The following is a 23,103-nucleotide window of genomic DNA, read 5'->3' on the forward strand; positions in this document are numbered from 1 at the left end:
AAAGCCACATCCACTCCAACAAAGCCACACCCACTCCAACAAGGCCACACCTCCTAATAGTGCCATTCCCTATTAGCCCATGGGTAGGGGGGGAACATTTTATTCAAATCACCCCATAGTTCCTTTTCCTCTCCCATCTCTGTCTTTCCTCATTTTTCATCACTTTCTCACTCCCTCTACTGCTTTATGCCTTCTCATTAGCATTAAAAACCAGCCCCCATATTGCTATTCTATGCTTTAAGAACCTTAAGCTTTCGTTTTAGATACCAGTGCTTTGAGTGTTTTCTGGTCTTCCACTCTTCTGAAAAGTACATGGAGCCAGATGTGGTGGTGCACATCTTTAATCCCAACCTTTGGGAGGCAGAGACAGGTGGATATCTGTGAGTTTGAGAGTTTGTGAGTCTGGTCTATACCATGAGTTTTAAGTGTGGCTATGTAGGGAGACCCAGTCTCAAAAAACAAAGAAACAGCAAATAAAAAGTACATGATTGTGGGCATCCAAAGATGCATGTTGGTGCCTACATTATTCCTGATGGTCCCCTAAAGGTTACCAGACTCTAAACAACAAAGAGTGCTTTCCACTCTAGAATTGTATTACTTTGGCCTAACCAGCTGAAACCTGTTGAAACTGAATTTCTGTACAAAGATTGCCCCTTTACCATTGGAAAAATGATTCTTTTGGTGTCTGAGACACACTGAAGACCCTGTTTACCATCCTTTACCTCCCTGGGCTGTCGCTCTGGACACAGAGAACAGCCTACAACTCCACCACTTATTTCTGCTTTATCCAGGGTGACTCAAGCCTTGTTCCCAAGTATAATTCATCTTCTCTCCATTTTCTCAAGACACTCCTCCCTAGAGAAATACCCATTTGCCTTCCACCCTCCCGTGTTCCAGGAGCTACCTTCACTCTTATTTGTTTCCTGTACCCCTCTCTGCGGGTTCTTTTCTACCCTCAGGATCAGGGGTTCCAGGGCTGAAATTTAGCCATATGTATGTTAACTTGCATTCTGTATGTAACATGTTTTCTTTCTTTCCAGATTATTGTTCTGTTTGGGAAGGATCATAGTAGCTTACTGTCAGTATGAAGAAGGGAAAACAAAACCCGAGAAAAATTATAAAGAGGAAGGTTTGTTTTGGCTCACAGTTCTGAAGGGTTCGGTCCACAATGGCTGTGGTCTGGCTGGGGTGAGGGCAGCGCATATTATAAGGCAGGATGATCAGAGAAGCAAAATTGTTCACTTGGTGGCCAAAAGAGAAAAAGCCTAGAGTAACACTGCCTCTTTGATCTCTATAAGATTTGAACACCTCCCGGCAATATTGTCCTGGGGACTAAGGCTTTACCACACAGGTCTTTGGAAAGTTGGGGGGGTACCTTCAAGATCCAAATATAGCATGGGTTTACAACTTCTACTGCTCCCATATGTTGTTTATATGCACCTAATTCTAGCCCCGGTTCTTTTGGTCTTAGACACTAATTGCTCAGTGAACACCTTCTGGTATAAAAGATGTCTCTTCTCTGAGAAAGGAAATATGACAAAGGTCTTGGCAGCTTGTATTCCTAGCTTTTTATTCTGAGCTAATTATCAGTTTCTCAACTGGTCACAAATAAAGAAAAGGATTATGACAAGGCTGATTTTCATCCAGTATTTATCCCTTCATTCCTACTGGATCCTCAGTGTCTAAGCCCCTATCCCGTGTCTCCTTCCCTTAATGCTCCTCTGTCAGCTTTATGTTTCTCACCAAAGAGCCAACTAGATGAATTTCTTCATGTACCTAGGATTTTGTCTTTATTCAAATTAGAGTGTGACAAGCCAGTGATTGGCAATGAAGATGCTTTCAGCTCCCAAGTAAAGAGAGTACATGCAGGTTCGTATGGGGAGATACCAGGAGCAGGCAGGGACCAGAAGGCTCCAGGGAAAGGTGCCCTGTAGTGTTTCAGGAAGGTGTGGATGAGCAGGGAATATAGCAGGGTACACTGAGTTCAATCCGCAGGACCACATTTAACACACACACACACACACACACACACACACACACACACACACAGACACAGCCACACTCTGTCATCTTAGCATGGAGAAAACTCACAAAGTTCAAAGTCAAGTTCACCCACACCATGCGTTTGAAAGCAGACTAGTCTACATGAGACCCTGTCTCAAAAAATAAAAAATAAAGAAAGGATGAAAAAAAAAATAAAGTGCAAAAAGAAATTTCACTGTGCTAGCCAAGTACAGACCAATAAATGGATTCTGGTAGAAGAGGAATAGCCAGCTGAAAATACAATTGGAACACATCCTTTCCAGAAAAGCAGCTGTAAAAAGGAGCAACCTTGAGTAAATCACAAAACATGTGCTTCTTGTATATATATGCTTTATGTATAAAATATATTAGTCTTAACAGAAATGGAAAAGCTCTAAAAAGTTTGCTGTTTAAAGTACCCTAAGCCTTCCTCTGAATCAATTGAGGAAAAAGTCAATGAGATTCTGATATTAATCTTGTTGGTTTGGGTTTTGGTTGTTGGTTCTGTGATTAATAGCAAAGATATATGGATGAGAATAAATCTAAGATAGAACACGGGAGCAATGAACCATTTTTAGAAATTTCCTTCAGTCAGGCTGCTCCCTACTAAACACCAAAACTTCCTGTAAGTTCTGCTAGTGCTGTGGCACTGAGGGGGGGGGGGTAGAAAAGAGAAACAAACAGAAAGGAGGGTCTGAAAGCATTTCTAAGTTTTGGAGAAACTGCATATGGCTTAGCAATGGAGGGTACTGGCTGCTCTCCCAGAGTTCCAAGGTTCAGTGGATTCCCAGGACCTGCATGACAGCTCAGAACTGTCTGTACCTGAAAGGCACCAGGCACCTGTGCGTGAACAAATATGAAGGCATTCACAAATATTCATAAAATAAGTAAGTAAATAAATACAACTTTAAGAGGGAGGTGCTGCTCAGTGGTTACAAGCGCTGGCTGTTCTTCCGGAGGACCCAGGTTCAATTCCCCAGCACCAACATGGCAACTGAAAACTGTCAGTAACCACCAGTCAGGTCTAAAGAATCAGGTGCCCTTTTCAAGACTCTGAGTACCAGACACACTAACAGTGCAAAAACAAACATGTAGGCAAAATTCTCACATACATAAAATAATACATAAAACCACCCCAAACATTTTAATGTGTCCCGGTAGCTGGAGGTGGCCATGAGCCCTTGGGTATAACTCCAGATGTGACTCTTATTCCAGGGAGTTTCTACTTGCTCTGCAGAGGGAATGTGGTCCAAAACAGCCATAAGGTTTTATCTTTCCCAAATTCCTCCTATGAAGCTATCCAATGTGTACCTAAATGTCCCATCGCTGTCCTTTTTCACTCACCCTCCTTAGATCCTGGCTCTGGTTCAGCACCAAAGGCTGAAATACAAAAGCTCTAGCTTGGGGAGAAAACTAGGAAAGTGAGAATTATTTGCTCATGCAGAGTATACCATCTGGTCACTTAATACTCAGCCTAGCTTCTTGGGTTTCCCTCATTAGTATCAGTAAATATTAAGATTAAGAGAGCATGACTGAGCATGTTGAGCAAATAAGAGAGATCACATGGAAGGCATCTATGAGAAACACAGAGCCTGGGTCCTCTGGTGCTCTGGGTCTGTTCTAGGTTAACAATAAGCACACGCCTTTGCATTTTCACAGACTGGCCTCACTAGAGAAGTTCTAAGCTTTTTTCTTTTGGTTGACACGACTCCATGTTACTAGACTTTTTAGACGCTGTGTGGGAATGGTTACTGGACAGAGACGACCCTAAAGCCAAGGCTGTTTCAGAAGAAAGAATGGCCTTTTGTACTGAAAGGGGATCAAAGCAGACTCTGAAAGAGCAGACTGTGAGAACGTAAATCCAACACAGCTGAACTCATCAGATTAGGAAACCTAGCATTCCTTATGTTAGCCCCACACCTCCACCCTCCCACTGACATACCTGGCCTAGTAGGTTGTGTTAGTTGCAAAAGTAAAGAGCAGACACATACCCTGTCTTCACCACCAAGACCACTCAAAACCCGAACTTTCCTGAGTTGGGTAAATTAAACTTTGCAGACAGATTCTTGAATATGGAAAGCAGGAAGAGAGAGGGGGAGGGGGAAAGGGAGAGAGGAAAGGAACTAAGGAGGGAGGGAGGGGGGAGGAAGAGAAAGAGAGAGAAATAAGAATGTAAAGGAAGAGAAATAGCAGAATAAAAAGATGAAGGGCTGAAATGAGAGTAGAGAACCGTTTAGCTACAAGTTTGGCGAGGCCTTGTACCTCATAAGCCGAGGTCTCTGGTTACTGGATAGATACATAGATAAATTTGTAAATAAATTATTTGAATAATTTAGTTCTGTAAATAGTCTTCATATCAAATTATCCAGAAACTCTGCTGAAATATTAAGCAAGTCTATCTGTATATAAGAAGCCAATACCACTGGCATTCCCTCTCAGGCCTTTAAATAGAAGCATGTACCATCACTCTGCATCCTTCTCTAGAGATGTTTGTCTATGAACCAAATACCTACCCTACCCAGTTACCTTTCTGCAAGGATATTGATCACAGAGATGAGCCTGTCATACAGCAGGGCAAAATCTATGTGTGCATGAGGGAGGCCTGCAACTTTGCTTTGGTTTTCAGAACCCAGGATTGGTTGGTTGGTTGGTTGGTTGGTTGGTTGACTGGTTGGTTGGTTGGTTGGTTGGTTGGTTGGTTGGTTGGTTGGTTGGCTGGCTGGCTGGCTGGTTGGTTGGTTGGTTGGTTGGTTGGTTGGTTGGCTGGCTGGCTGGTTGGTTGGTTGGTTGATTGGCTGGTTGGTTGGTTTCTCAGCTAAGATGAGATGAAAATGAAGACTGGATGCTTACTGATGAGAACCAACCACACACTTAAATACACAAAAGTAGAACCCAAGAAGAATAAATTAAATTCTGAGGTATCAATACACAAGTCAAAATCTTACAAAGAATTTATTTTTTTAAGATTTATTTATTTATTATATATAAGCACACTGTAGCTGTCTTCAGACACACCAGAAGAGGACATCAGATCTCATTACAAATGGTTGTGAGCCACTATGAGGTTGCTGGGATTTGAACTCAGGTCCTCTGGAAAAGCAGTCCATGTTCTAACCACAGAGCCAACTCTCCAGCTCAGAATTTATATTGTTGATTGTGAAACAACTCTACCTGTCCGTGTGGACTCTTGGGAAAGAGTGTTGATGATGAATAGCATACTTAAGTACTCTGCTTACACAATTCTAATTGTTTATCCCTCTGTAAAATAAGAAAACTTGTGTTAGCAGTGCTTATATTCAATAGTCAAGGGCTAGAGCAAACCCACACTTCTCAGAACAAAAGCTTGATCTCAGGTGACTCGGCAATCAGAGCACTGAGAACAAATCTCAGAGATAAAGAGACTGCCTCTGCCAAATGTCCTGCTTCTTCTGCCCAAGTTTTTCATAACACTGAAGTACCAGAGTACCAGGGATGTAACCAGAAGGCTACAAGTGTTTTACTTGACATTAGCAATGCACAGGGACAGTGTTGACAAGCTTTGAGTTGAGCAACTGTCACCATGGATATGTTTCATTTAAAAATGAAGTATTCTATTTAAGAATCATAATGTTACCTGTTGAAATTAAGTACAGAACACACTTAAGTACATTCTTAAACAAAACCATGTGTTTAAGAATCTGGAGCCTGTTGTTTAGTCAAGTTGTCTTGGCTGGCACTCCCCTGCAGGGAAGGCAAGAGACCATTTAAAGAACAAGAGTAACATTCATTGAAACTTGGGCCTTGTTGTGCACATAATGATAATAAGAAGCTTGAAGGTTGCTTTGAAGGAAACTATGCAACCTTTCTTTTTGTGGGGAGCCCACCCCAGGCTCTTTAAGGAAAGACAAGCTCTTTCCACTAGCAGAAGAGATTCAGGGTAACTTGGGGATTCAAGTCGTCCATTCATTTCTGCCCAACTTTAGGACCTATTTTAAGTTTGAGGTCCTTCTTTCCAGGATCAAAGACTTAACTTCCATATGAGAAACTCGACCAAGCTGTGATTTCCGGTGATGTTGTAGTATTGGCAACCAGACAGCTCAACTTTTATTTTTAACAGTATCAAATCTGTGGGAGGAAAAAAAATTCGTGTTAGGACTATGTTAGGGCTACCCCGAAAGCTCTCTCCTCATTAGGCAAAGAATTGAACCACGACTTTAAAGACCTTAGCTTTTCCTTTTGTCTGTAAACATTCCATTCCACTAGAAATATGCTATCACGCCACATTCCTTACCCAGACTATTGCTGCCTTCAGGGTCAAGCACAGCAGCTGCTTGAGTCCCCAGGCCTGTACATTCCATCACAATCACCGCACGTGATCATTTCGGTTTGATGACATTGAGTGCCATGGATTACTAGGCTTATGTTTTCCATTGCCAATGGGCTCAGGCCTAACCAGTAAAGGTGTATCTATTAGAGAAGAGAGTGTCTCTCCCAGGACTACTTCTAGTACGCATTTTGTCAATCAGGGAGCATGCAGGCAAGAGACAGAAACCACACGCTCAATGAAGGAAGACTACTGCAACTCTAAAGACCTATTAACCATGGCAATGTGTAGTTTATTGCTAAGAAAAAAAAATTAATATTTATTTACTTTATGTATATGTGTACACTGTTGCTGTCTTCAGACACACCAGAAGAGGGCGTTGGATTCCATTACAGATGGTTGTGAGCCACCATGTGGTTACTAGGTATTGAACTCAGGACTTCTGGAAGAGCAGCCAGTACTCTTAACCACTGAGCCATCTCTCCAGCCCCAGAAAGGAATTTTTAAAAGTATGATATAAAAATAGGGTACTCACAAACTATGGACAACACTTTTTAGACTAAGGAACAAGCAAACAGAGGCATGCTTAGGAATGTAGGAAAAGAGCCAAGACAAGATTCAGGCCTCTTAGGAAGTGCCTCAGTTGCATAAAATGTCACCCCACTAGGATAAAACCACAACTTCTATGTCCTTGATGGGGCCATGGGAGCAATCTATTGCCTAGAGGATACTGGCAGAGAAACACACACACACACACACAGAGAGAGAGAGAGAGAGAGAGAGAGAGAGAGAGAGAGAGAGACAGACAGACAGACAGACAGACAGACAGACAGACAGACAGTGTTCATTTTCTCTATTCAGGTTGAAATCGTAAATAGGCAATGAGCAATGTTGTGAGTCCAGTGTCCAACGGGTTTTCATCTCTGAGGCTTATAGCTCTAGACCCTGAGAATCAGAGACTTGTGGGTTTATTGCTCTGAGCTTTCAGAGCCTGAAGCTCTCAGCAGCAGGCCTTGAGAAGTAGAAGCTTAAGGCCCTAGACTTTCAAAGCCAGAGACTTGCAGTACTGAGGCTTGATTCAAGAGAATCGAGTACCAGGCTTGATTCTCTGGGCTTTCAGTGTGAGTGGCCTTGTACTGCAGAGAGCTTCTGGTGCTCCTTACAGAAATTTTGGCAAATACTTGTCACTGGGCTAGGAGGAGGAACTAGGATCAGATATGAGTATTTGCATCTGGGCTAATGCAGGGATCAAGGTAAGCACAGCCAAGGAACAAGTGACTTCCCTTCTTGTCTTGATAATCCTGTTAGACCCCCAGACCAGTGACTCCGGGGACTTTGTTCTTTGCCTTGATCATTGCTTATTGCTTCGTTTGATTGCTACCTGGTGTGATCTCTTCGTTCTTTTCCTCGTTTGATCACTTTGTCTTTGATCTGAGACCTGACTGCATTCTTTGAATGTGCCTAGATTGATAGAAAGGCAGACTGAGAACAAAATAAAGCCATTTCTGCCTCAACACTGGCCGGAGTCATGTTACAATGTTGTCCAATTGTCTTTTTCTTTTCGGTCCTCATTCCCTTCCTTGAGACCCTGGACTGACTGAGCTGCCTTTGTCATTATACCTAAAAGTGAGTATGATTAACTCAAGACCCACAGCACTTCACCTTTGGAGGCTTTCTAGATCTTTCTCAACAGCCGGGGTCTGCACTCCCTTCACCTGGCTCTTTGCAGTCTTTAACCTTCCACCCCCTCAGCTCTCCTCATACTGTTCCCTTCCAGCTTTTCACTCACCGTCTCAGTTCCCAACTCTTCTCTGGAGCTCTTCAGTGACTTCCTAGCTTCAAAGTTAGCCAAGAGTGTGCAGCCTCAGGAGTTCCCCAGGGCCTACAGACTCTCACATCAGCCTCACCACCTTGTAAGTGATGCTTTGAAATACCAACCAAGTGCCTAGTCTGGAAACCCCAAGGTTTTGTCTGCTCTAAGTGCAACCAGCTCAGCTACTCTGCTTGTAATAAAGACAATAAGCAACCAGTAGAGAGCTACTGGGATGCTGTATTGGGGCCTTTTGTTACCAGACAGATGGTACAAGGAGGCCTGATCTGAGGAGAGAAGTAGCATGCTCATTTGTTCAGAAAAAGGGAATGGTATGCTTGGATCCTGCTTCCAGTTTTACCAGCCACAAGCTTTTAATATGCAGTTTCCTCCTACCAATCACAGCCTTTTTGCTGAGTCTTAGGGAAACTTTTTTTCCTCTTCCACTGTCCTGAATAATAACAGGAGGATGGGTGTGGCTGGTGAACAACTGTAAGAAGATCATGGTCAAAAGAAATCTCTAGACATTGTTGGGTGTTGTCTACAGCAGTCATGACCGGGGCAAGTCCCCTAAAGCACTAGTGGCTGGCTCTTCATGGTTTTCATGGCTGGTGTGGATTTTTCTCAGGGCATCCAAGAGGGGTTCTAAGCATCCATGATGACCATTGGGCTGATGGTCAAATAAAGTCTTCTTGATTGACAGGCCATTGCTTAAGGTGGCTGGGCACAAGGGAAAGATCCCACAGCTGTCAACCAAAAAGTCAAATGTCACTCCTGACAGCATATTCAAAAACTGTTCCCAATAAAGACCCCTCGTGACACAAACACTCTGGGCAATTATTAACAGTGTTTCACTCCCATCCAGATGACAAGAGGGAAACCAGGCTCATTATCTGTCTCAGCAAGGCCAGCTGTGGGCTGATCTGTTCTCTGCAACAGGAAGGGAGGAAAACAGACAGAAAAAGATAAAAAAGAAAGAAAGAAAGAAAGAAAGAAAGAAAGAAAAACAAAGGAAGGAAGGAAGGAAGGAAGGAAAGAAAGAAAGAAAGAAAGAAAGAAAGAAAGAAAGAAAGAGCAAGCTCTGGGAAGAATCAACACTTGGAAGAAAGAGAAGAAGGAAAGAACTATTCATAAGAAAGGAGAGAAAGCAGAAGAGTTTGTTGCTGTGGAAACTAAAAAAAAAAAAAAAAAAAAAAAAAGATTCCAAAATAAAAATAAAGTAGTCACATAGAAAGTGAAGAAAAACATCCATTGGATTTAACAAGATGTGTTTCAAGGTATGGAAGAAAAGAGAGATGAGCAGAAAAGAGCAGAAGAACTTTTAAATATAAAAAAGCATTAAGAGTTGTTAACAATGGCTATTGAGTCCTGAGGATGCAAAACATTCCTGTTATAAACAGGGCATAACAGGAGAAAGCACCTCAGAGGCCCTGCCAAGGTGTCTGCTGAACAATAAAGCCATGTGACAGGACTAGTACAAAAGGAAGTTTACTGGGGGAAGGGAGCCAAGGAGTAGAGCAGGAACCTGGAAAGGGGTGGGGGCAGGGAAAGAGGGGCAGAAAAGGACAGAAAGAGAGGAAAGAGGAAGAGAAGAGGCCACTGGAAACGTGTGGGTAAGGGGGGGGGAGGAGAGGAGAGAGAGACTCAGAGAGAGAGAGAGAGAGAGAGAGAGAGAGAGAGAGAGAGAGAGACTCAGAGAGAGAGCCATTATGGACACCTTTGCCCTTCCGTGAATCTTTGTGAAGCAGTTAGGACAGGACAGGCCGAGTGAATCAGACAACAGCCCACTGGCAAGTTCTGCACTTCCTTGTTTAGCCCTCAGGTGATAATTCTAAGGACAGCGATGTTCTCTCCAACCATTAGATTGTTTGAAAGCATTTCCTCCTGATACCAGAATCTTCAGTCCTTCATACCAAATGGTTCCCTTAGCCTGGTTCTTTTCCATGTTCTAGCCTCTCCCATAATGAGTCCCTCCCTCCTTTCCCATGTGCTTCTCACTTGTCCTTGAGAAAATGTCTTAACTGTCCTCCTGCAAATTCCTGGTTTCATACACTTAAGTCAAGGTCAAACTCACTCACCTACAAGGGCAAAACAACACAGCGGGCACATAACTTCATTCACATACTAAATACATGAGAACATTCTTTGTTTTCACAAGAACCTATACTATACCAGGTTTTTGCCTTGAATAAAATTGCCTTTATCTTTCATTTTCTTAATATGACAAACAGAATGAAGAAACAGTAATAAAGAAAAGACAAAAGTCATGAAAAGAAGACAAGGCTACTTTGTAACCACTCTTTCCAAGTGGGCCTGTAGCCTTCTGTTGCTAGATCTGTAGACCTCTCAGAAGACAGAAATTCAGATGTTTTGTGAAATAAACTATGTTGTCAAAAATGTTAATCTCAACTGGGCAGTGGCATACACCTTTGATCACAGAGGGAGGCAGATCTCTGTGAGCTGGAGACCAGCCTGATTTACAGAGCATGTTCCAGAACAGCCAGTGATGCACAAAGAAACCCTGTCTTAAAAAACAGTCAAGGGCTGGAGAGATGGCTCAGTAGATAAGAGCACTGACTGCAATTCCAGAGGTCCTGAGTTCAAATCCTACCAACCACATGGTGGTTCACAACCATCTGTAATGAGATCTGATGTCCTCTTCTGGTATATTCAAAGATAGCTACAGTGTACTTACATATAATAAATAAATCTTCAAAAAAAAAAAAAGAAAGAAAAACAATCAAACAAAAAGACACTTTAATCTCTACAAGAATTCCAATTTTTGCCAAGGCTAAAACACAGCTACTAAATCACCACCAGTATGCTACTTCCAGCACCATAAATTGAAATAAGTGTTTATCTTAAGATACTTGCTTCTTTTAAAGTGGTGGCTATGTAATTATGCCTTTGACAGAGATCAGTCACTTTGTTTCTGCACCCATTCTTGGTATTGTGATGTATCTGATTTTTAGCCCATCTTTGCAACACTGCTTATAGTACTCGAAGGTCAAGTTACTTTTCTTCCCAACTATGAAAGTAAGTAAATAAACAATGTGAAGATATGTGCATCCAAAACAGAAAGGTGGAGTGAAGCTAGAAATTAAGTTATCAGATGGCTCAGCAGTTAAGGGCACTGACTGCTCTTCCAGAGGTCCTGAGTTCAATTCTCAGCAACCACATGGTGGCTCACAACCATCTGTAATGAGATCTGATGCCCTCTTCTGGTGTGTCTGAAGACAGCTACAGTGTACTTATATATAATAAATAATACATCTAAAAAAAATAAAATGTATGGCAGTAATCTCACTGTCAGTCTGCGTACAATAAAGCAGGTACAACCAGCATTCATGCAGACAAAAAGTGAGGGCTCATCACCACAATGAAAACACAGGTCATACTGGGTCACTGCACTCAGCACTGCCACGACGTTCCTTTAAGTCTGTTGAGTCTATTCCAGAGGATTCCTCACACCGAACCCCAAATAATCACAACTCCCCTGTCCTTATCATCTTACATGATATCATCATTGCATGCGCTTTTCCTTGTGAGGGCTGGGACTGTGTCTCACGTCTGGCCTCCCACAGTGTAACTAGCAATAAGTAAAGTTAAGAGTTACTGCATGAATCGTATCATCTAAATAATAGCTGCCACTCTCAGAGCACTTGCCATGTATATACTGTCCTGCAGGCTTTCCCAAGCTGGACAGCACAATCTGAAGCCAACCTTCAGGTAGCCTCACTTAACTTAGGCTCTCCAGCTAGGACTCTAGAGCTTTCTGACCACGCCCTAGCACTGGCGATTGGACCTAGGTCCTCCCACACTCCAGGCAAGCATTCCCGGAAGGCTGAACTTCCTCTGTAGCTCCTTTACAATCCTCCTTTTCCCGGTGTAGTTGGGGGTTTCAGGTTGTCGATCACCAGGCTGAGCTAACAGATTCTGGTTTTAGTGCAGAATGTTTACCATCTGTCGCTAATAAGGGCAGGCATCTGCTCTTCTTTGCGCTTGGAAAAGAGAAAATAAGTGGATCAAAATCTCCCACTTCTTCCTGTGGAGATTAACTTGCATACACTCAATTTCAAGAAGCCTGATGTGAAACCTGTATTTAAATTTTAGGATTAATATTTTGAGCATTTTATAGTTCATAGGCAACTCCAGGAATGGGGAGGAAAAACGAAAAAGGTTGTTTCCATTGCCCTTGTATAGAATTTTTGGTGCAACAAGAAAGCCACTTCCTCTGACTTCGTTCCCACCACAAGTCTGGTTCTTGCCACATCCTGAGAAACTTCTGCAGCCTAGGTTGGCTGAGTAGTCATTCATTCAGCCAACTAGTAGATGCTCACAGTAAAAGAGGGGTGTACCACCAGACCTCTAAATTTTAAGTCCCACAGGGGTGGGAATGCCAGAAGGTCTACGCTAATTCCGTCTTCGCAAAAGAGCATCTTTGCAGAGCCGCCAGACCTACAAGCCCCCCGCAATTCTCGGCCTTACGCTTCCTTCCTATTGCACGTGGCCTCCTTTAGCTCCAGAATCTCACCTACCTGCAATCTCCACGTGAAGAACCGCAGCGGCAAGACTCGCAATCGCCCCGCCCCGCCCAGCCTAGCCCCGCCCCCGGCCCGCCCATTCGGCCAGCGCTGATCTAGGTCTCCGCAGGAGCCCGCCCGCTGCTCACTGCTGCGGCTGCGCCTCCTTGTTCCCAGCGTCACCACTGCCGCCATGCCCGGAGGGCTGCTTCTCGGGGACGAAGCCCCCAACTTTGAGGCCAATACTACCATTGGCCGCATCCGCTTCCACGATTTCCTGGGAGATTCGTAAGTGGCCACCGTGTTGCCCTGCCTTGTGACGGGTCCCCAGATCTACCTGCCCCGCTTCTTTCTGTGCTGCGCTCGGCCGCGCCACGCTGCTGGCTTAGCCCCTCACCGGTTCCCGCACGTGCCCGCCGCCGGGGTCCTGCGGAACATCACCGGGTGTTGCTGGGGACCTGCGACCTCTGACCTGCCCTGCGCCGATCAGCAGATCCTTCCCTGACCCAGCATGGCTGGGCTGGCCTGGGGAAGGAGGACTTTGCCAAGGACGGTTTTTTGTCCATTTAACGTGGCTTTGTATACAGTGCTGGGTTTGTGTCATGGTCGATCCGAAAGCCCAGGGGAGGTTGTGGAGGGTCTTTTGTTGTTTGAGGTCACTTCCCTGGCCGCTCGCCCAGGGTCGCACTGCTGGTCCTCCCGCCGCTCTAGAATTTGCACCCTGCGGAAGGTGGGTGCCTAAGGCCAAAGTTAGAGCACACGGGCACAAATTAAGGGCTGTCCCGACGTTATCTGAAGTCCTGCTTAACTTCGGGGCGGGTTATTTGCGGACTTCTGGGTTCTTTTTTAAAACTACCGTACCAAGTAAGTAGCCAAAAGTTTTTGTTCAAAGCCTCCTTCAGTGGTCAAAAACAAGATTATTTGTAACAGCTTTGGGAGGAACCAGGAACACTCTGCCGTGATTCTAGAAGAAGCAATGCTTTGAGGGAAAGGCTGATAAGCTCCAGGGACCATTTTGCCACCGTAGGCCATTCCAAGGCTAGGACACTGTACCTCCCACTTTTGAAACTCTTTTGTTTCCCAGTGGTCCCCTCCCCCTCTGCCTTGCATCAGCCCTGGCCTTGTTGCTGATAGCAACTGTGGTGGCCATAATGGCTAGGAGTACACCGGTATTGTCTTAGTTTTACAGCTCCTGAGTGCACACATTGTAAGATGCTTAGTTTCAGTCTGAGTTTTGCATACGTGTCAGGCTACACTGAGGTTCTGGAGTTTCAGCGCCCAACTACTTCATATCTAGTATGTATGAGAGGACAGAGCAGTATATGAAACTCCTCAGTGACCAGGCAGGGAAGTAAGCATTAGAGAATCAGTCTTTTCAAAGAGGTAGACTAGAAAAAGTAGCAAATGGGACCTTCAGACCTTGCAGGGGAAAAGTCTAGAACTCAGCATGACTGCCAGTCTCGGAGCTCAAAACCTAGTGTTAATATTTATCCAAGACGGCCCACGATTTACGCAGTGTTCCTTCCAATCCGTCTGCAGCCCACACCCCCCAGGACATGTGAGATCTTGCTGGAACCCTTCATTGGTATGAACTAGAGATAAATATGAATCTGGAGCACATGAACTGTGAAGACAGCCACACTGGAGTGGGGGGGGGGGTCTGAGATTATTTATTGATCTAGATCTGATTTAAAACGTTAAGTTTTCCTGCTTCGTCCAAAGAACTGTTTTGTTCCAGCCACTAAGGAGATTGTTGGGAAGATTCTAACTTCAAGGCTAAGCCAATTTAGTGAGGCTCTGTCTCTAACAGCTGAATAAGCCAATGAAGTGGTATCTTAAGATGAGGTAAATGTATAAAGAAGCATAACAGTGTGCTTAGCACCAGGGAGTCATGATACACCTTCGATAACCAAGACAGACATTTACACCTGTGTGACATACATGGAATTTGCCTAGTTTTTCTAAACTCCATTCTGTAGATGATCTCAAATCAGTTTGCCACTTACAGACTCAAATGTCCTTTGGAGGAGAAAAATAAAAAGAACTTTAAGCATTACTTTACCCATGACCATTAGGAACAGCCAATGTGGGAGCTGTGTGGTCTGAGGATGTAGAAAAACATCTTATGTATCCCAGGGTTCCTCACTAATCAAAACAACTGCACCACAAGTTTTCTGGTAGACACCATTCGGGTAAAGGGAGGAAACCTTTGGTCTTTAGAAAATGAGGAAGGAAGGGGTATAATGTAATTGAATTTCTCCAAAGATTAGTGAAAGCGGGCCAGGGAAGCCGTTCCTGGAAGACCCTGAGATACACTGAGGTGTGTGAAGGGGTGGTGCACAAATGTAATTCACCAGCATGACTCAGCAAAATGCGTTGCCTCGAACTTTTAACAAGTTCTAATTTTCCTATAACAGTACATAAAGAAATGCTCTGTCCCTTTTTTTATTTTTACTTTTCCTGCAACTTATAGAGCCTTTGTCTTAAGTCTCATCTGTCCTTTTCAATAGAACCTAAGGCCTAAATGTGACAGCTAGATTAAGTCTTGAAAGATGTGTGTTGCTTTCACTGCCCCATATTAAAGAGGAGAGGAACCAAAAAAAGAAAAAACTAAACATCACACATCCGTCTTCAAGATAACTCTTTTCCACCAGAGGGTTTCCCATCCTTTTAGGCCTTGTGAGTTGAGTGGCAGGTACAGGGGAGGGCAGGAGCTTCGTCTGCTTTGCTCAGTGAGGCCAGATTGTGTAATCTTCTAGTTTGGGACCTTGGCCCTGGATGGCTCAAGCAGTTTCCTCTGAGCTTGAAAGAGCTGTCACCAAGGAGAGGAAAATGGACTCTGTACTCTGAAGTTTCTCAGGAACTCAGTTTGAATCATCCTCAAAATCTGTACAATGTTAACCTTAGACATGGATTAGATTGTAATTTTTACCTAAGAACTAACTGTTGATGGGGAACTCTACATTGTAGGATATCTGTATTTTCTGCTTAAGAAAGAAACTGCAACTGTTAAGTAGTATTTTGTCTTGGTACAAATATGGGCTCGTTGTTCAACAGGTTAGATCAGCCTAGTGGCTTTATGAAAGATTTTATATCTGCTTGCTTCCAGAAAGCCAAGTGCCAAGCTGAATTTTATTTACCTACAAGTCTGAGTCTGGAGCTCTCTGCTCTGGGTTACATAATCTGTTTATTATTATAATCAGTTTGGATTTGGGGCATAGTAGGAGATGAATTTCAAGGACTGTGCTAGGGAAAAAAAGGCTTAAGGCATATTTCAATAGGGTGCTTGACTTGAATAGCACAAATTTTATTGACTGAAAAGGCTGGGGTGTGGTGGTCCACACCTTTATCCCAAGCTCTCTGGAAGGCGAAGGTCAACCTGTCTCTGAGTTCAAGGCCAGCCTAATCTAGGTTTGTTTTTTTTTTTTAAGTGACACCCTAAATGAATCCTTTTGAACCATTTATTTTGATTGAGATGTGTGTGTGTGTGTGTGTGTGTGTGTGTGTGTGTGTGTGTGTGTGTGTGTTGATATTGGAGCTGTCCACTTGGGCTTCTCTAGAGACAGGGTTGGGACTAAAAGGTTTAAATGTCTTCATTATGCAGACATTTTAAGTGCAAATACTGAGTGTTTCATTCCGAGTGGTGATGCTGACTTTCCATTCAGTTGTGACCTTCTTCTTCATTCCAGATGGGGCATTCTCTTTTCCCACCCACGGGACTTTACCCCAGTGTGCACCACAGAACTTGGCAGAGCAGCAAAGCTGGCGCCAGAGTTTGCCAAGAGGAAGGTTAAGTTGATTGCTCTTTCAGTCGACAATGTTGAGGACCATCTTGCCTGGAGCAAGGTATAGTTCTATGATCTGAGGTATATATGTGTGTGTGTAATATATATTTCTCCTTTCTTGTTGCCTCCCACACGTTCCTACTAGCCTTTGTCTTCTGAGATGCACTGTCTTTCTATATGCTAATGATAATGGGTAGCCACAGCGCCCTCCACAGCTTTGAACAGAACCAGGCAGGACTAGGGGGAGAAGCAGCTGAAGGTTGAACTGTGCATCAGTAGTTGATGATTTGATGCCTATGCAGTGAAAATCCCGTAAGAATCCTAATAGAGTCCCATGATCTGGTTTGCTAAACGAGTGGGCTTTCCTGGAAGGTTAGGTATTCCTGGGGCATAGAAGCTCCATCCTGAATTTGTACATCTATTCATCTGCCTCCTTTGTAAATGCATTTCTCTAATTTTGTAAATTCCAACAAGTGAACCAGTCCCACAGAAAGGATCCTAAGTGTCCCAGTTTTTTAGTCAGCTTGGAACTTGTGATTGGTATCAAAAATTGGGATAATCTTCTTGATCTGATGCTTCTGTGGAATCTGCTATCTCTGCAGGTAGATAATGTCCAAGTTGAGTTGAAGAGTTGGTAATGGTATACATTGTAGAGCTGATTGGTTGTTGGAGGGAGAAATGCCTGTACACTTGCTGAATGACCAGAGAGGTCAGGGAAGTCTTTGTGTTTGTTAGTAAGAAAACAGAAAAAGTCACTTTGCTTTCCCCTCTTCTGTATGAGAAGTATTGATTGACATGTGTTATGAGTCTGAAGTTTCATAGAATGTAACTTGGTTTCTGAGATAAAAGTTTATATAAACCTCGGATTCAGAATTCACTGGTTAACTGGAAGTCAGACTTCTACTTTGTGGTGATCTCTGTGTTGTTAGGTCCAATGATAGCTTCTCAGTCACCATCTTCTCTGGTTTATCAGTAGGATTCAGCCCAATTGATCTCTCCAAACCTCTGCTCTGGCTTTTCAGGATGCTGACCAGGCTTAGAATTGTTCTTCATTGTCTCCCAGTTCCTAATTGGTGCTAAAGTTGGCCCAGGCTTACTTCATTCATGGACCACTTCTCTCTGGTGAGCTCTTCCACTCACCAAGATAAACTAAAGATAAGAGAGTCCCATCTGTCAGGACTCTCCTGGCCCCCAGGTAGTAAAACATGGTCTCCTTGGCACCTCCCTGGCCATACAGACATGTTGAATCTAGCATGTATAAAAGTGGACACCATGATCTATTTCATTCCAGCTAATAGCTGCCACACTTTGGAGTTTCTAAGTTGGAGCTCCAGGGCTATTCTTAACTCCTCGTGTTTTCACAACCCTGACCCTGTCTGGTTTATCCACACACTCATTTGATACAGACACCCTGTTTTAAATACATCCACCCACCTTACCTGGACTATACTGCTTTGCTGTTTTCCCTCAAATGACACCTCATTATAACCCTTCTTTCTGTCTTTATCTAAAATTATAACACCTGATCGTACTTCATATCTCCTCTTTAGCCCTTGTCTAAGTCTCTACATATTGCTTGTCTGGCCATTATTATTTTTCTCCCTTGGGAGTGGGGGGTCCAACAGGAGTAAATTAATTACTGCTCCAAAAGTTCTCAGTAGAACCACTGAGGGCTGGAGAGATGGCTCAGTGGTTAAGAGCACTAGCTGTTCTTCCAGAGGACCCAGGTTCAATTCCCAGCAACTACATGGCAGCTCACAACTGTCTCTAACTCCAGTTCCAGGGAGTCTGACACCCTCACGAAGATGACGCAGTCAAATCACCAATATACATAAAATAAATATGTTACTAAAAAAAGTTCTTAGTATAGGTGAAAGGATTTGTTGAATAAATGAATAGAAATGGTCTGTTTTGGGCAGAAGTATTACTTGGACTGGATGTTTTAAAATGGCTTTGCTACAATATACCACATAATACCTCCCATTTCTATGTATGTACTGAGCACTGTCAGTCATATGAAATTGAATAAAAGGTAGCACTTTGGTGTGTGCATTGGGCTACATTCCATGGTCCTTTCACACCAATTAATCCTAAATGTCTAGGATCAAAAGGGTGATGCGTAGGAGATTAAACAGGGTTGTCATCTTCCCTGAGGTGGATTTTTTTCATTCTATATACCTTGGCAACCGGTAACTGGCTTTTCCACCACTTCCTCATGGGCAGTTTCTCAGTAGATTCTGTCGAAGCCCTTTACCATAAGCCAAGGGGTATTGGAATGACTTGCTCAAGCTCACACAGTTGAAAAGGATCTGAACCTCAAGGTTCTTTCCGTGCTATATGGTAAAGAGGGAAATTGTCCAGACTTAGGGTAAATAATGTGGTTCTCTGGTGTCTGTGAGTGTAATGTCCTTTCAATTAAACAAGTGACGAGGTCAGGAATTGATGTATCAATACTCAGTAATGTCTATCAATATCAAAATATAAATAAATCACAGAAGAATTCAAAGTTTGTCGTTACATAACACGCCTAGATAGGACCATGCCCTGGGTCATTTCTTCTGCCTCCTTAGAAGTTTCCAAACTTGTGTTGTTCTGGAATAGAAAATAAATCCAATTGTGCAAAACCGGTGCCTGCTTCGATCTAGACCTGATGACTTAGGAAGGCTCCAGGTGTGCTGGCAGGAAACTGCTTTGGTTCTAATTTGGCTGGTAACAAAATAAGGGAGCCAGTGACCCACAACAAAAGGCCACTTCAGGCAATAAAATGAATGAATGTGTTAGCCATTTCAGAGAGATTTGTGTCTCCTCTCATCTCCAAAGAAATGCAAACCAATCCCAACAGCTTTAAATCTGCCATTCTGTCGATCTGGGATCCACTCTGAGCTTCACTAAATAATAAACTCACCTTTTTCTAATTTTAAATCCCCTTCCCTGTTGCTTCCTAAACTCCTAGTTACCTTCCACACTTTCCTACAGTAGATTCTGCATAGACTTACCCACATGGTCTCCTTAATATCCCTCTTCTCCCCAAAAGGCCTTGCTCTTCCTAGTGAAAACCTTTACCTGTCTTTCAGAGCCCAGGTAGAGATTATGCTCCTTTCTTGAAGCCTCCCCTTCCTCCTCAGTCCTATCCATTTTCAAGGGAGCTCAATGTGGGAAAGGCCTTGGCCTATGCATATCACGCTCTGCTAATATTCTTTTGAGTAAATAATTGCTTGCCATGAGAAGTATCTGTTCATGCATCTTATTAAAATTCCTTAGAGAACATGACTATGATGTCGGGTCCTTGGCTTGCAAAGTGATGACTCTTAGCCTGATGAGATGCCGAGAGCCAAGAACCGAGGTAGGTTTAAGAGTCTCGCTCCCCTTTCTCTTGTTTCAGGACATCAACGCTTACAATGGTGAAGCACCCACAGAGAAGCTGCCATTTCCCATCATCGATGATAAGGACAGGGACCTTGCCATCCTGTTGGGCATGTTGGATCCAGCAGAGAAGGATAGTAAAGGCATGCCTGTGACGGCCCGTGTGGTGAGTCATAACGCCATGTAAATGCTGAGCCAATCCAACAAGAAGATGTACAGTTGTGAGACAGCTGTATGCTAGTGACTGTGCCCTTTATTATGTGCTGGTGCAGAGCGGCTGCGATATTCAGCTAAAATTTCTGTTTAATTCGTAGCTGTTGGATATCTATGCATAAGTAAGTGGTATATCCAAAACTTTTCTAGAGCTAGAAAATCTTATCTGTACGTCTCCTACTGGCTGTCCTTAAAGCAGTTCTGACAGGACAATCCAGAACTTTCTTGTAGGTCATTTGCTCGCTGGGGAACAAGCCTAATCTCCAACTAATACACAGCCCGTGTTACTAATGTACTAATGTATTTATTTATATAATGAATTGCAGCTCACATTCGTAATAAATACGTTCACAATAGCCCTCTTAAGTGAACTAGTACTAGGTCAAGCCTGAGGCTCGACCCTGAAAAGTTTACATTGCAATGTTTTTCTATCTGGGACAGTAAGCTAGAAAGCGTCCTGCGACCCAGACAGAACCTTGTTCTCTCACTCACTCCTTCGTTCTGTTTCCAGTCGCTTAGTGACTCCAGCTCTTTCTGGGGGCTTTGCATCAGGCTTTAAAACAAGGTACCCCAAAACTGTTACACAGGAGCAAGGTAGTTAGCCCGTGAGAGTGTTTGCTGCCAGCCCTGAGGATCTGATTGGATTTCTGGAACCCACATGGTGCCCGAGAGAACCAACTCCTACAATCTGACCTATGACCTCCTTTCTCACATTGGCACAGTTGTACACCCACACCCTCACACAAAAATAAATAAGATTTATTTAAATTTTTTTAATCATACAACTGTTAGAGCAGTGGTTCTCAAACAACCCTTTCACAGAGGTCACATCATATTCTGAATATCAGTATTTACATTATGATTCATAATTAGCAAAATTACAGTTATGGAGTAGCAACAAAATAACTCTGTGGTTGGGGGTCACATGAGGAAGTATACCAAAGGGTCACAGCATTGGGAAGGTTGCGAACCCCTGTGTTAGAGGAAGGGTGTTAGGACTAGGAGGACTCTTTCCCTCCCTAGTTTGGCTACGTTATAACTAATGAGCTCCGTTTTCCTTTGCGGGTTCTGTTTTCTGACTGGGGAGAACTCAGGAACCTGAGTGTCCAGAAGCAGTTTTACTGTCGTGTACTAAAGAATGCCCATGTGTGTGCTTTCCAGGTGTTCATTTTTGGCCCTGACAAGAAATTAAAGCTGTCTATCCTCTACCCAGCCACCACGGGCAGGAACTTCGATGAGATTCTCAGAGTGGTCGACTCTCTCCAGCTGACAGCCTCAAAGCCAGTTGCCACCCCAGTTGATTGGAAGGTAAAGCTGCCTAAGAACTGGATACCCAGCTTGTCCAAAAGATCCAAAGGACAGTCTTGTGGCCACTTTCAGGGTCTGGGTTTCTTGGGGCTTTTTTTATTGTCCCAGTATAGTGTACCAGGGATTTGTTTTAAGAGATTATTCACACTGTTTGTATATAACACAAACTGTGGTTTTTTGCTAACCCTTTAAAATTCCAACATATAGGTCACAATGATCCTTTTTTCATCTGGAAGTTAAACATTCCTAATCCAAAAATCTCAGCTCCACAATACTCCAAAAAAATCCAGGACTTCTTGAGGATATGATGCATTTCATATTTCGATGTTTGGAGGTTAGGGATGTTCAGCTGGGAAGTGCACATACTCCATATTCAAAAACGCCCAAATATAAAACATTTCCTTTTCAGATACAGGATACTTAACACAGACAAATTTTTTAAAGCCTTACATCTACTACCTGATGAGCAAACTATTGCTAGTTGGGGTGGGACTTGATGGAGCTTATGGTCCCTGCGTTCTAGAGACCACGGCTGGAGGATCGTAAGCTCAGCCTAAGCTAATAGCAAGGTCCTGTCTCAAAAATCAGGAGGGATGCAAAGCTTGATTGGCTGCCTCACCTCTCGCAGTGGCTGTGTAACTTGATGTACTGATATAGCATCTGTCTCTTAAGCCCCAACCTTTTAAACATATAAGTCTTTGAAACTTGCTTAGAAACATGCTGGGGGTAGGGGGAGTGTCTCATGTAACCCAGGCTGGCTCACAACCATTTTGCCGAGAATGACCTTCAGGTTCTGATCATCTTACTTCTGGCCCAAGTGCTAGGATCTCAAGGATGTGTCCCCATGCCCAGTTATAAATGCAAATGGTCCTGGGAACTAAGCCTAGGGCTTTGTGCACACCAGGCAAGCACTCTGCCTTCAGAATCAATCCCCACCGCCACCCCGTTTAAAACAGGAGTTTAGAGTTTATCTTAATCTGCCTCAGGCTCCAGTGTGCTGAGATTACAGACATGTACTACCACCCCCAGATTGTGCACAAACTTGTCTCATACCTAAGAGAGATCTCTGCAGGTAATAGGACAAGAGAGTCTTGGTGTTGCTTTCTCCTCTGTGTGGTGACTTGAATATTGGGTTTTGGCTTATCTGACAGGCAAGTCATCTACATTTCCAGCAAGTGGTGTGGGGCACAGGAGGTGAGGGAATCTAGCCTGATCCAGTCCAGTAGGATCTGTAAACTGGGGATGGGAGTAGGTTTTGAGTTAAACTTCGAGTAGTGGCCAGCTATGGTAGAATTTAAAACAGGACTGTTCCTACTTAAGATGGAGAAACACTCTCCTAACGTCATGTAAGACAAGTTCCTCACGAAGAGAGTAAGGAGTGCGCACATTGACTGCTTTTCCAGACCTTTAAATATTACTGTGAGATTGAATTGCACCATTCTTAATGTCCCCCAACAGAATGGAGAAAGCGTGATGGTCGTTCCCACCCTCCCTGAAGAGGAAGCCAAACAACTTTTCCCTAAAGGAGTCTTCACCAAAGAGCTCCCGTCGGGCAAAAAATACCTCCGTTATACACCCCAGCCTTAAGTCTTTTCGGGAATTGGGGCTGCGGCTGCGCCCAGCACTGGAACCTGAGGAAGGCAGCTCACCAGCCGTGGGTCCTTGCAGTTCCATAGAAAGATTGTGGCGTGGTCACAGCCGAAGTCGTGTAGGTCGCTCGCTATACTAGTGGCTCATTAAACGAAAATGGCACCAAACCTTCTCAGGATTCTTCAC

At 43.6% G+C, this 23,103-nt stretch overlaps 1 protein-coding gene across 1 annotated transcript; it reads left to right on the plus strand.

Moving 5' to 3' along the window:
• The first annotated feature begins 12,788 nt into the window (after nucleotides 1–12,788).
• On the plus strand, nucleotides 12,789–23,084 carry PRDX6 (peroxiredoxin 6). Its single transcript, XM_080929989.1, has 5 exons — nucleotides 12,789–12,946; nucleotides 16,348–16,504; nucleotides 19,826–19,972; nucleotides 21,181–21,327; nucleotides 22,786–23,084. The coding sequence occupies exons 1-5, from the start codon at nucleotides 12,852–12,854 to the stop codon at nucleotides 22,912–22,914; spliced, it is 675 nt and encodes a 224-aa protein (XP_080786115.1). The 5' UTR covers nucleotides 12,789–12,851; the 3' UTR covers nucleotides 22,915–23,084.
• The last annotated feature ends 19 nt before the right edge of the window (nucleotides 23,085–23,103 follow it).

The sequence above is a fragment of the Micromys minutus genome (assembly GCF_963924665.1).
Source record: "Micromys minutus genome assembly, chromosome: 1".
Lineage (NCBI taxonomy): Eukaryota > Metazoa > Chordata > Mammalia > Rodentia > Muridae > Micromys > Micromys minutus.

What these genes read in the sequence shown, in the direction of transcription:
- PRDX6 (XM_080929989.1), top strand. Translation starts at nt 12,852, where the DNA reads ATGCCCGGAGGGCTGCTTCTCGGGGACGAAGCCCCCAACTTTGAGGCC. An exon ending in ACCATCTTGCCTGGAGCAAG is followed by an intron (nt 16,505 to 19,825) that starts GTATAGTTCTAT and finishes CTCTTGTTTCAG; the next exon opens with GACATCAACGCTTACAATGG. An exon ending in TGCCTGTGACGGCCCGTGTG is followed by an intron (nt 19,973 to 21,180) that starts GTGAGTCATAAC and finishes TGTGCTTTCCAG; the next exon opens with GTGTTCATTTTTGGCCCTGA.